This window comes from Megascapheus bottae, chromosome 21 (genome assembly GCF_031878675.1).
Source record: "Megascapheus bottae isolate mThoBot1 chromosome 21, mThoBot2.hap1, whole genome shotgun sequence".
Lineage (NCBI taxonomy): Eukaryota > Metazoa > Chordata > Mammalia > Rodentia > Geomyidae > Megascapheus > Megascapheus bottae.
In genome coordinates, this window is record NC_143529.1 from 19,036,572 (window position 1) to 19,051,661 (window position 15,090).

Sequence of the window (15,090 nt, forward strand, 5' to 3'; positions counted from 1 at the left end):
TAGAGGTTAATTGGAGATAATCCCAGGTCCTTTTGTTCCCGGGATGGCTTTGAACCTTGATCCTTAGATCTCAGCCTCCTGAGTAGCTAGTTTTATAGGCATGAGCCACCGCGCCCAGCTGAAAGTAGCTTTCTTTGACAGCTTCCTTCACTTGGCAATTACAACTGTCTCAAAGTTAAGCTGCTGCTGTTGCTGCTGCTGCTTCTCCTCCCCCTCCTCCTTCTTCTTCTTCTTCTTTTTTTTTTTTTTTCTTCAGTCACATGGCTATGAACTCACGGCCTGGGCAGAGATTTGCAATAGAGAGGAACTATTTTTTTAAGAAATAAAAATTGGTAAAAGAGAAAGCCTAAATTTAAAACAGAGAATTCATTGTGGAGATGCTTGTTCTCTCGTACGTAACAAAATGCTATTATCCGAGTTCTAGGTATTATTCATGGCATGATACACAAATCATTTATTTTCACAAGGGAGACAAGAACATTTTAAAACATTCAAAAGAACCATAGTACTTACATCCCGAGCTTCCATTTGTTGAGACCAGAGTCAAGTTGGAAGGCCATGGGTTCCGAACAATATCTTGCCAATGAATTGTGTCAGCGTAACAAAGAAATTTGTTCTGGTCTACGTAGACTCCACCATTCAGAATTTCTGTATTGGAAATAAACACATTTCTTGTCAAACTCTCTGTTGATGAAAAGGTGTTCAATCATCAATTGCTTAAATTATTTTTTATTTTATTGTATTTTATTGTTGTGATTTATAGAGGAGTTACAGTTACATTTATCAGGGAGTGGACTCAACAAGTTTTTCAGTATTAATGTTAGATGGTAAGTAAGATGTCTTTCAAAATATACTTTCCCAAGTCATTTACAGGAATTCTAAAAAATATTAGTAGTATGGGCCTAGTAGTTTGGCCTAGTGGTAGAGTGCTTGCCTAGCATGCATGAAGACCTGGGTTCGATTCACATACATAGAAAAAAGCTGGAAGTGGTGCTGAGGCTCAAGTGGTAGAGCTCTAGTCTTGAGAAAGTCCAAGGACAGTGCTCAGACCCTGAGCTCAAGCCCAGGACTGGCAAAAAAAAAATATTAGTAGACTGAAAAAAGCAGAAGAAAAATATAACCATTGAATGCAACATTTAGAGAGAAGCACTCTTAACATTTTTATACAGATGCTGTATTCTTTCTGTTTTACATTTGAATTTGATATAACAGTATATACTAGTTAATATCTCAGTAGTTCAATACATGAAGTATTGAGTAATATTTTTTATTATTTTATACTAATTTAATTAGAACATAATATTCTGGAAAATAATTATTTTATCAATTATTCCTTTTGTGTCACTTGTTCATCTCTGGTTAATCTTTAATATAAATTTCCATAAATGCTTATAAAGCAAGAATAGTCTTAAGATCCTAAATATAAATTGTTAAATGGACACTGTTAATGATACTTTTAGTCAAACATGGTGTTGACTGGTTTCAAGTAGGTAGAAAAGCAATTAGTACAAAATGCTAATGCTGCTGCTACCCAATTTTCTGTGTTATTTTAAATGGAAACAGCTAGAATTCCAATTATCCTCTAAGGGTAATACAAAGCAAAACGTACAAAAATCCCAATGGTTTTTGGAATGTGGCCATGACCATATGATAAAGCAAAGACAGCAATTTATTTTCTTTCACAACTGATGTTGATTAGCTACCTTGTCTCCCAGGAAGAATGATTTTCTTCCAGATATTTAAGTTGTTCAGAAAAAAATAATAAATTCCCTTTGAAAATTACAGTAATTTTTAAAGAATTACCCACAAATAGGATTCAAATATTCCTGTTCATCATCGATTACATTTTCATCCTTACATCTCATGGAGAAACAATTTAAGATTATCATGCCCCTGTTTACAGAGGATTTGGCCATAATCAAAAATATATATAAAGAAAGGATCCACTGAGCACTATAGTTTATACAGATAGAGGATTTTTTTTGTCATCAATTCTGTAAAAGTCAAGGTACAAGCCTTAGTTTAGTTGCTCCACTGTGACTATTTTCTCCTCTACCATCCTGTACTCCAGATTTTTTCATTCAAGACATTAAGTAGCTCCTTCATCTAAGATATCTGTTCAGAATGGAAGACAGGATGAAAGTAGAAGAGGAAACAAAAGACTTACTGCTAGTGAGACTGATTTCTTTTAGGAAAGAGATATATTCCTCAAGGATAATAATTAAATTTTGTTGGGTAAAATAATATCCTGGGGCTATTTGACAAGATAGATTGAAGAGGAAACATTTTAAGAACGTATTCACAGCCCAAACCAGTCAGAGTTTATTTGAGAAGAGAGAGAGGGGGTGGCGGGAGAGGATTGTAACCAAATCTGTCTGCACACTATTGGGAAAATTCGGTCATGCAAAACTCCAAGCTAAACTTGTAAGTCACCTTAAGACAAAGAAAAAATGCAAGAAACAAGTGACAACATAGTGGACATAGGTGAAGGTCAGGTTTGGGTACACATAAAATATCTCTGTGCATGGCAAGTAGAAAATTGGTCAAATTTATTTAAATATTGCAGATATTTGCACATTTAGAGTCAGACCTTATTTCACATCGATGCTTTTACTCATTGTAGAAAGAAAAGACAAGAGAGAAAGATCCATTGAAAGAAAGAGAAAAAGAAAGAAAGCAAGAGAGGGGTCGCTGGGAGGGAAAGAGGAAAGAAGAAAGGAAAGAAAGAAGGAAGGAAGGAAGGAAAGAAGGAAGGAAGGAAGGAAGGAAGGAAGGAAGGAAGGAAGGAAGGAAGGAAGGTTAAATCATTCTTTCTATTTGTAAAATCAGGTGCATCATTTTTTTGACCTAACCATACACCCTTCATCAAAACAGAAGGGAAGTGTAAGATAAGAATGATTGTGAAAATGAATTTCTACATGAATGTTGGGCATTAGATTCTATCTGAGAAGTGTGCCCCTCTCTTTCTTAATAGCTTTCACTGGAGACATTAGTTGATGCTCCTCTGCTCTAGGAATAATTCTTCATTAGATGACAACAAAAGGAGATTCCAACTGTTAGCCTGGAAATGAAGGTTATTATTCAGTCTATATTGGAAAAAGTTGTAGTTTAAAACAATGGGAAGGGAAAGGTAATAGCTCAAACATTATGAAAAGAGTCTTTGTTTTGCAGGAGTCACATTTTAATTCAAATTGTTTATGCTGGAGAAACAATATCCATCTCCAACATCCTACTGAAAGATTTTCAAATAGAAGCAGACTATATTATAGTGAAAAATAATCTCATCAAATCCTTTTCTGCACTATATTAATCTGCCACTGCTTTTGACATTTGTTTCTTAGAAGTATTATGTCGAAGGGCTTGGCGTATACTTGGAAAAGGGATTTACAAAGGAGAATAATAATTTAAATATGATGTTACATGTTAAAATTTTGAATTAAGATACATCCCAAATCAATCTCGATGATACTTTTATCATTTGAAATTCAAAACCCAGCATCTGCTACCAATTTTAATTGGGAGAAGCTAAGCATATTTAGCTGTTAATGTTGGATGTTTTTGTGGTGCATGCATGTATTTTCCCTGAGAGCAGACTCGTGTCCTTCTAGCTCTAACTTCTATTTTACCATCACATTTCAAAACTTCACATTCAGCATGTTGTTTTTGAGGATATATTTGTTTAGTTTTAATTCTGGAATAATTAATTTTCTGTGGGATAAATTTTGACCTACACATACCTTTATATAAAATTATGTTCAGATAGTTGTACAGGTGGGTTTCTGTTTAATTTGTTTATTTGAGTAGTTTGTTTTGCTCAGTTGCTTTTTCCAACAGTCTCCCTCTTCCCATTTACCTTTTCTCCAACCAGTCAAATTAAATCCCCTACTTCCATTTTCACACCTGTATATTGAGTATTATGACTATATTTGTCCAGCATGCCTTTTTCCATTCAGCCATTCCCTTGAATTTTTCATCTTCAACGCTGACCAAGATATGTTTTCATTTTAAGCTGGCAGTTAATTGTCCAAAGAAGTTACAACATGGAAACACAGCTTGATACATTCCACACTTTAGACATCTTGATGGAGTTTGTGTGTGTGTGTATGTGTGTGTGTGTGTGTGTGTGTGTGTTTCTAATTTCTATATATTAGAGAAAATATGTGTCCTTTTTTCTGGACCAAGCTTACTTTTCTTAGTAGAATTTTTTTTACAGACTCATCCATTTCCCTACAAATAACATGATTCTTGAATATATACATACATGTATGTATGTATGTATGTATGTATGCATGTATGTATGTATGTATATATAGATATATCTCAGTTGTAGGAAAGTTGTGCTATTTCCATAAGCTGACTATTTTGAATAGTGTTGCAATGTATATGGAAGTACATGTGCCCTTATTACAATCTGACTTACATTCTTACAGATAAAAGCCCAAGAGTTATATAAGCTGAGTCACAGGTAGTATAATGTTAATTTTAATTTTTTGCTTGTCCTGGAGCTTGAACTCATGGCCTGAGCACTGTTCTTAGGTTTTCTCAAGGCTAGAGCTCTACCACTTGAGCCCGAGCACCACTTCCAGCTTTTTTCCATGTATATGGCACTGAGGAATCGAACTCGGGTCTTCATGCATGCTAGGCAAGCACTCTACCACTAGGCCAAACTCGTGGCCCTTAATTTTTAATTTTTTGAAAGCCTTTATTGACTTTCATAGTGGTCATACTCATTTATATTCCTACTAACTGTATATTAGGTTACTTTTTCCCAATATCACTGCCATTTATAGTTTTTGCTAGCTTTGATAATGAACATCCTCATTCAAGTACAATAAAAGCTCAGTGTTATTTTTATTTGTATTTACTTTAAGCCAAAACAAATTTATGTTTTCTTCATTTATTTACTAGCCATTTTATTTATTCTACTGAGAAGTGTAAAATAGCTTTAATAGACACCGACTATGATTTATCTTGATGGGAGAGTTACCTTATGTTCATCCATCAGTTAACAATGGAGGTTTGATTGTACTTTCAGAAAAGTAAAGGGTAAGGATTAATAAGCTTTCATATGTAACAATATTATAGATGTGATGATATATACCCATATATGTAGTTCTATGTTTGATAGTATAAAAGAACAGCAGTGTTATCCACATTTTTTACTAAAGATTTATTGAAAGTAATCGACTCCTTTGTACCTATAGTTCTGCCCCATCAGCATGAAATTAAGTAACTAATAATTATATTTTAAGACTAAGACAAAAGGCAGTTTCTGTTCCTAAGGACAAAATAAAACACCTTGGGATGGAAATGTGGCTTATGATAAAGTGCTTGCCTAGCATTCATGAAGCCCTGGGTTCAATTACTCAATACCACATAAGCAGAAAAGGCTGGAAATGGCATTGTGGTTCAACTGGTAGAGTGATAGCCTTAAGCAAAGGAAACTCAGAGACAGTGCTCTGGTACAGAAAGGTGGGGGTGGCACCAACCAATTTAATTCATGTCCCGGAAGGAAGGAGGGAAGGAAGGAAGGAAGAAAGGAAGGAAGGAAGGAAGGAAATGTTTGTAGGAATACAGACTTCAAAAGTGTTGAAAAAGTCAATGAACACAAGGTAATATTATTCCATTGTATTTAAGTTACACTATAGAGAATATACCAGAGTAAATTAAGAAAGTCATGAAAGACTCATTTAATCAATTGGTAGCAAAAAAGCTGTTGAGTTTTCTTATGATATTATATAAAAATATTACCAGAAAGTTCACAAAACACAAGTGCCTCCTTCTAATAAATACTGCAGTTAAATGTAAAATATATTAGATATGGCATTCCATAAAAGTAAAAATATCATTTCATTACAGAAAATTTCATTATGCACTTTAATATGTTTGTGCCTCAAATATTTCCAGCTAAATTAATGCATGCAAGTCAAGTAAATGTATTGAATGTATTGGTAGTTTGAGTCAAATCTTAATTAGTATTGCTCTCTACTATGCTAAATTTAACTTAAATTCCGATCATTTTTAACTTAAGTATATTTATACTAAATTTTATGAAGTCAAGAAATATTCTCTATTAAATATGTTTCTGTAGTGTCAAACCCTGGACTACTTGTACCCCGTGGATCCTTTTTCATTGGGTTTAATATGCAATGATATCCAACCAGCAATGTGTAAAATTATAGTACATAGAATGTTTGATATTTGTGTGTCATATTTAGACATTTTCATTGTCATCCACAAATCTATTTTTATCAAGAATAAACATGTACCAGGGACATTAGTAAGTCGACTTCTCTTCTTGCTCCTACTTTTAATTATATTTGGCTTATATAAAAATAAAAAATGAAAATGACACTGCAATGCAAAGTGGTAGAGCACTAGACTTGAGTGAGACAGCACAGTAACAATTCAACAAACAATACACAAGCAAATACATAAATGAGTCGTTTATTTCTATGAATATTCTATAGTCCAATGAAAAGTTCTGTGTTTCATTAAGTAAAGAAGTATTTCTCTTTTGTTCTAAGCTGTATCCCAATTTCTGGTATGAGGGAAGGAACGGGAGATGCATAGGGAATATTGATTAAGTAACTATATATATATATAATAAATGCTGGGTGCTGGTGGCTCATGCCTATAATTATAGCTAATCAGAGGCTGAGATCTGAGGATAGAAGTCTGAAGCTAACCTGAGCAGAATGTTCCCATGAGACTCTCTTTCCAACTAACTACTCAAAAACCAGAAAGGGGCACAGTGGCTCAAGTGGTAGAGCACTAGTCTTGAGCACAAAAGAGGCTCAAGGATAGTGCCCAGGCACTGAGTTCAAGCCCTATAACTGACCAAAGAAAGTATATGATATATATATATGTATATACCACTGTATTTAAGATAAACAGAAGTATATGTCTATATGCTCATATATAACTTTGTATTTAGACATTTTATAAGCTGAAGAGGAAATATCTTTTATTATATACAAATGTGTGCAGTGATAAAACATAACATTTTTAAATCTTATGTTTGATATATATATATCACAATAAGGCATTTTTACTATTTTGCACGAATCTATTTCATACAACAAACCCAGGTATGATTTTTCCAATAAATAATGATTGTAAGCTATTCTAAACAGAAAGGCTTTCTCTACTCTGTACAAATTAAATAACTTAAGGTACTCAAAAGAACTCTGTCTGGCTCATATTCCGAATGGTATAAAGAAAGTTATAAAGTGAGTACATGGCATTTGAAAGAGACCATAAGTCCTTGTAGCTTAGTCTTCTAATTCTCCAAGAGTTTTATGCTGTAATCTCATGTATAGTTTTTAACTGTTTCCTAAACAGGTCCAAATAGCACTTTTTATTTCAAAATTAAATATTATAAATGTAGGTAACCATCCGTCTCCATGAGTGATTAGTGCACAGGTAAAACCCAAGCACTTAATTAACTTAGGATAGAAAGTTCAAGACCAGCCAATGTTCATACTAAAATCCAGTCTCAAAAGTCAAAGAAATGAATAATTCTAGGGATTTCAGTGCACAGCAGTGGTAGGAAGATTTTAGTCCAAATGCAGATAGCAAAATGGTAAATCCTACCAGACACAAACTGCAACAAAAGAACATAGAAGGGGCTAGGAAATGTGGCATAGTGGTAGAGTGCTTGCTCAGCTTGCATGAGGCCCAGGGTTTGATTCCTAGAAACCACATAAACAAAGAGTGAATACAATTAATTTTAAAAAGGAGAAGGAGAAGAAAGAGGAGGAGGAGGAAGAGGAGGAGGAGGAGGAGAAAGAGCAAGAGGAAGAGGAGGAAGGGGAGGAAGAGGTGGAAGAGGAAGAAGAGAAAGACAGAGGAGGAAAAGGAGGAGGAGGAGGAGGAGGGAGAGGGAGAGGGAGAGGGAGAAGGAGAAGGAGAAGGAGAAGGAGAGGCAGCAGCAACAGCAGCAGCAGCAGCAGCAGCAACAGCAGCTGGAAGGGTGGCTCCGTGGTAGAGTGTTCCATATAGTAGGACACTAAATGTAAGGATCTCCAGGATACAGAAACAAAAGCCATATAATGACTGATTGTTGTCCTTGATGTACTACATTATCTCTCATCTCTTTTACTGTCCCTTGGTTATCTCATATTGTTACAATATTTCACCTTGTTATCTGATATATTTTATATATGCTTAATAGGTTGTTTGAAATAGGAGAGGGAAGGGGGAAATCAAGTGGTGAGGGGGGAGGGGTGGAAATGGGAAAGAGGACATGAGAAAGGGTATCAGTATTTGTGAAGTAATGTACCTTCTATCTGATGAATATAATGTAACCCTTCTATTAATTACAATAAAATATATTTAAAAAAGTGTTCCTTCGTTCAAATTCTAGGAACACAGAAAAAAAATAAATGACTCAACCCTTGTGTTTTATTTATTTTTCAGAGTCTCATGATTTTGCCTAGGTTTGCTATGGATCAAGCCTTCTCTGCTTATGTCTTTTCCATAGCTAGAAATACAGGCATATCATCATAGCCAATTTATTGACCGATATGAAGATGTTGGTTTTGTTTTTGTATTTGTTTTGTCTAAGATGGTCTTGAACCATAATCGTTCTGATTTCTTGTTTCCAAACACTTAACATTACAACTATGTGCCAATATTTCTCCTAAGTATTAATACTTCTATTCATGAATCTACCAACTACAATAACATAGAACAATCTAAGAAGAAGGAATAAAATATTTAACATCAATTCCCAATTATATATTACATATCTTGCTGTATTGGAAACTATAATTCAACCTAAGCTTTAAAATAATAATAAACGTTATGTACACATTAACCATTATTGAATTGCTTCAGACCAGTAAGGGAATTTAAACATCTGTATTTGTGAACCAAAGGGCACAACCAAAATTTTAAAATGCAAAATGACTTTGGGGACATGCAACCATCAAGAGAAACATGTCTAGCAAATAAAAAAGCCTTAAGTGACACCAATATGTCCAGAATACTCAAAAGTCCATTTTCAAGATGAAACTGCACTTAGTAGTTGCCATACTTTCTTGGATACAAAGCACTCTGTCTTTCTCACTGTCACCACCTTGAGCCACACACGTCTTTTGGCAGATAATGAAACAAAAGTAATATAGATCACATCATCCACCTGTGATCCATCATATATCATCTCTGCAGTGGACTTGGTCTAGAGACTCCTGTATCATTTCCAAATGCAGACTTTTCAGCTGGGAGTACAATGAATTGCTGCTACCCTACTGGGTCAGCCCTCAAGGTTCATTATTAATAAGTAGAGACTCTAAAGGCTAATGAGGACCAAGTGCTTCAGGAGACAATGGCTCATTCATCATCAATCAAGCTTTGAAGTTTTTATACAGATGATTTAAGGAGAGTTGAAGTGTGCAAAATTGAAATGTCACATTTGTATCAGGAGGGGGAGAGGGTGATAATGTAAATGAATGATGTAACCCTCTATCTTTCAGCTTGATGATCAGTGTCAAATGCACATGGATGCAAATACCAAATATTGGGTTGTAACAGTCAACAGACCTTTTTATAAATCAGAACAAGGTAATTTCAGGAAGAAATGATCAAAACCCCTAGCTCGAAATAAACTTAAGATGGAAAATAATAGAACAAATACCTGGTTTTCAATTACACAGAGCTCAGGAATGCCCGACACACAAGTCCAATTTATCAAAAACTCACTTCAGCATCCCCTTCACTTCGTAGCTTTTATTGATTCCGATTGAGGCCCTACTCCACTGTGAGTCTACCCTGAACAGTTATTCTTAAATGGAATCAGTCTCTTCCCACTCCTATCATCTCAGTCATCATCTGACATAAAACAAATACTACCTTAATTCTTACCCATACTTCGGGATAGTTGTCTAACCTTTACTTTCTGGAGTTTCTTTGAGAATAAAAAATCATGACAGATATCTTCTGTGTTTCTAGTTCCAGAAAAAGCATCATGAGTAAAGTAGAAATGGAAATTCTATTCAAGACTAGCAGGACAATGATGCTATCTTTAGAAGATGGTGAATATTTCTAAACACCAAATAACAACATCTCAGTGGGATCACTAATAGTTGCTTCATACATCACACCAAATGTTGAATAATTTTGATATATTTGTATTCTGACAAAAACACATACATAACTAGCTTAGCCACTGTAACCATTTTTACCACAGAAACCACACTTAGATCATTCCTTAACCACTGCGAGTCTCTACATCCAGAATCATCTCATCCAGTCAACCTGAAATTGTTCCCATTGGACTGTGGCTCATACGTTAAGTAAATTTATTGGGAGGTGAATGAATTACTAATTCCTACCCACTAAGTAACTAGTTATTATTGGTAAACACTGGTACTCCCTGAAAAAATTATATATGTATATAAAGTATAGATAAGTTGGCCCAGATAGTTAGCCAGCTCGATGAATCCTTCATGATTAAGATGTTGAAGAACAAAGATGATGTATAAGGAGATTGAACAAATTTGAGAATACACACTTGGATTGTTAAAATGTGTGGTTTGCCCATCATTTTGAGGTTCAATTTTCTGAACTGTAGAATTGGGAAATTCTAGCTATACTCCCTGCCAAGTCGTTATTGCCATTTGTGTTTGATAATTATTTAAATAGTTATTTACTGCTGAAATAAGCCAGATTTATACTTTTTAGAGTTTCATTAATATCTGATAATTCAGTATTAGAGTAGGAATAGCTAAATGTTATACACTGTTTTAAAGTTACAGAGTTGTAATGGCTAACAGAAGACAATGTATAGCTTATTATATTGGCTCAAAATAGACCATGCATTTTCTGGGTACCCATGAACCACAAATCTGTAAATATGGAAGTTGACCAAGTAAAAAAGAAGATTCTGTCTTTTTTTTCTTACTTCTTCTTTTCATTTTCTACACATACATGAATATTTGTGTATCATATACAATGACCTTTCATCATATAAATACAACTTATGTCACAGACTCAATAATAGCTTATGTCACTACCTTACAAGGCTTCTGCTTTCACTTCACACCTTGTCAAAACCTCTATCCTGATATTGAACAAGACACTTGTACACTTCTGTAGATTCTATACATAGAGTCATATGCTGTATTATTTTGTTTGACTCCTTTAGCTCAACATTGCTTGTGAAATTAATGTGCAGTGTCATAGATATGTGATGTCCTGAACTATTTTTTCAGTTCTTCATGCTCCACTCATTTTCATGTACCATGAATAGCACTGTCTGGTCATCCATTGGGTAGTGGCGTGTATACAGCTAGGTTGTATGCATAGCTATAAGAATAGTGAAGATACACAATATGATGCCTTCCAATGTCCAGTTGTGACTTATATTTCATAATTATTATATAAGAAACTCAGTTCCATCTTTGTGGTGCTGGTTTTGTCTTTTTTATGGTTGTGTCCTTTCTATTTTGTAGTAGTCTTCCTGGTTGCTGACCAGTGCTATTGTTATCATTTGAATTTGCAAATAATAATGACATTGAGCCCCTTATATACCATCTTAAAAGTACAATTTGTGTGTGTGTGCATGCATGTGTGCATGTGTGTGTGTGTGTGTGTGTGTGTGCATGTGTTGTTACTAGGCTTAGATTTAAGGCCTTTAGCTTTATTCTCAAGGCTGATGCTCAACCCAGAAACTACTAGATCTCTAGCTATTTTGGTGTTAATTAAACATGAGAGTCTCTCACAAACTCTCCTGCCCAGTCTCACTGTGGGGAACTGTAAAGCTTGTATCTCAGCCTCTTGAGTACCTAGGATTACAGACATGAACTACCATCACCTGGTTTGAATAGAATTCTTAGAAAAAAAGTTTTCTTTTTGTTCTTTTGGAAGAAGGTCTGAATATGTATAAAACAATTACTAAAAAGTATTTAAAATCTGATATCTATTGAAATTGTTATTTTTTAAAAATTTTATATATTTTATTGTAATTAAGAGGATTACATTATATCTGGCAGAGGTGCTTTACTTAACAATCATTGCTACCCCTTCTCATGTTTTTGTCCCCATTTCTCTCCCCCACACCCTCTCCTCATCTGGTTTTTCCCATTTCCTTCCCTATCCTATTTCATATAAATAAACATATATACAATATATCAGAAAAAAGGCCAACAAATTTGAGAATCTAGACGAGATGGATGAATTTCTAGCCAATATTAATATACCCACACTGAACCTAGAAGACCTAATCTAACTAAACTGACCTATTTCAAGAACTGAAATAGAAATGGCAATGAGAGACCTCCCAGCCAAGAAAAGCATAGGGCCAGACAGATTCAAGGCTGAATCCTATAAGATCTTCAAAGCAGAGCTCACACCAATACTCCTCACGGTCTTCAATGAAATTGAAATTATTATTAAACAACAACATCATACATCAAGGCATCATATGTAATTAAAATTTTGTTTCTGATACATCTGAAATGTTTTGAAAATGATACTTTAAAAATACTTAAGAAAGGGCTGGGAACATAGCGCAGTGGTGGAGTACTGGCCTGGCATGCATGAAGCCCTGGGTTCAATTCCTCAGTATCACATACACAGAAAAAGCTGGAAGTGGCACTGTGGCTCAAGTAGCAGAGCTCTAGCCTTGAACAAAAAAGTGCCCAAGGACAGTACTCAGGCTCCAGCTTCAAGCACCAAGTCTGGCAAAAAAAATATTAAGAAATTATATTAAGCTATATTGAAATATATTAATAAATGAAGGAAAATAGTAATGTAGAAAGAAATTAAATTAGGTGAAAACAGAAATAATCAAAACTGGATGAATATTAGAAAAATTAAGGATGTGATACCTTGTCATATTAAAGTAGAATATTCCTTTACATAGAACTCAAACATTTTTATTTTCCTTTCCCCTAAAGAGCCCTATGATAGAAAAGAATCCTCTTAAATAAGTGCTTGAAGTTTCCAGAACATGTAATTGCTTCAGTAGAACAAATCAACAGAGTTCAATGTTTTCATTACCAATAAAGGAAGAGTCACATTACTGGTCAGAAGTGATTTGTCCTTTTATTTACAAGCTTTAATACAATCAGCCTGGGATATAGGGCAAGGTCACTTTCAAATATCTCACCAACTATATTAGTTTGTGGAATTTTAATAACTACTCTCACGATGTGTGATTTCTTTTCCACTTTTTCTTTAGAATATTTCAGAAATATCTAAATGTTCCCTGATGACAGCAATAATATATAACAATGCGATGTAAGTTTGTTGCTGGCAAGTTAAAACTTGCAAATACAAGATAAAGCAGGAAAGAGACTGGTTTAATTGCATAAAATAATCATTTAATTCTCCAACATGTCAAATTTTTCAAACAATACATAAAATAAATTTAAATTATAAATATTAAGATCAGTATCCTGTATGTCTCAGTTAAAGTGCTGCTGATGTTAAAAGGAATGAAGATGACATTTTTGTAAAAATAAGTTACTAAACAAATCATAAGTAAGACCATGAAATAGTTGATTTTAGAATACTTTTGAGCCTCACTAGCAAGATCCTTTTAAATAATTTTAATTTGGAGAAAATCAGGAATGAATGAATAGGAATAACTATTATATTAAGTACTGTTTTTCTTTTTTTAATTTTTTATTGTAATTAATAAACGGGTTACATGATACTTGCCAGATAGAAGGTGCATTAATTCACATACATTGATACCCTTTCACATGTCTTGGTACCCATTACCCTCTCCCCCCCACCCCCCTAAGTACTGTTTTTCAAAATAGAAAGTATCAGGTAAAGTGGAACAAGAAATAACTCTATGTTTCACACATATTCTCAAAATAATGTCTATTGCATACAGTGAAATGAATGGATTTTAGGTTTTGTTTGTGTCACATATTTGGATCACTGTTTCTTCAGTTACCACCAAAGTACAATGTCTCTATAGCTAGATTTTTTTTCATAATTTCAATCATCACTAAGTACTTGTACAACAGAGCTCTAGTTTATGAATACAGTGCATCTTGACCAAGGTCACTCCTTTCTACAATCTCATCCAGCCCTCCTCTATCAACCTTGTCCCTTGCTTTTCTTAACTTTATTACAGAATTTTTCTCTTCTTATTCCCAGTCTACAACCTCAGAGCTACTTTTCCAACTTAACCAGTTACAGAATTTCTGTGTTGTTTATTGGCTTCTTACTCATCATTATTGTTTTATTGCTGTTATTATTGCCCCAAATATAATTTTGAGTGAAAAGGATGTGTACATATAATCTACATGCTTCTATGTGTATTAGTAGTTTGTTCATTTCTTTTTTTTTTTCAACTATCATGTGTTTGCTACATTGACAATGTGACTGAAAGAAAGTTTAGTTTATTTTGGTAGCATTTTTGAATACTATTTCATATTATTTAAAGCGTTATAAAGCCGCCAGGTACAGCTCATGCCTGTAATTCTAGCTATGCAGGTGGCTGATATTTTAGGATTATGGTTCAAAGCCAGTTTGGGTAGGAGAGTCTGTGAGACTCTCATCTCAAGGGAACAACCAAAAACGTCAGAAGTGGAGTTGCAGCTCAAGTGGTAGAGTGCTAGGTTTGAGCAATAAAGCTCACAGACAGTACTAATCCTGATTTCAAGACCTAGAATTGGAAATAAAACATAATGATGCAGTTTTAAAATGGTAATAGTCATTTGCTAGATTACAGTGAGAATAACAGGTAAGGTATATAAACCGCCTGTTATTTACAAGTTGTTGACAAAGGGTTTACTTCAAAGGGGATTAAGTCATATATTTTTGGAAACAACATTATCCAAGACTCATTGTTGCAGAGGACAGGTGACTGTCACTGCTGCATAGTCCTACTTGAGTTCATCCTTTCCAGTCTTCTTTTTGTGGGAGTATATCACTTCTGTACCCACATTTTGCTACTACACTTCATGCCACTGTAACACCCTGTGTCCATTCCAGCTTGGTGCATAGCTCACAGGCTATCACTCTTGTGCTACAAAACTTCTGATGACCTTTGCCCTCATGTTTCTGCCACTGCCACTGAGCTTTGAGAAATAGGAGGGCTTTGTCCAGAGGCCTGTAGTCACCAAT

The 15,090-nt window shown here is 34.5% G+C and overlaps 1 protein-coding gene across 1 annotated transcript in view; it reads right to left on the minus strand.

Moving 5' to 3' along the window:
- Erbb4 (erb-b2 receptor tyrosine kinase 4) overlaps window positions 1-15,090 on the minus strand; it is a 972,219-nt gene that overhangs the window by 314,101 nt on the left and 643,028 nt on the right. The window contains exon 4 of the mRNA XM_090354754.1: window positions 514-648. Coding sequence (XP_090210880.1) covers window positions 514-648 — 135 coding nt within the window. The remainder of the gene's footprint in view (window positions 1-513; window positions 649-15,090) is intronic.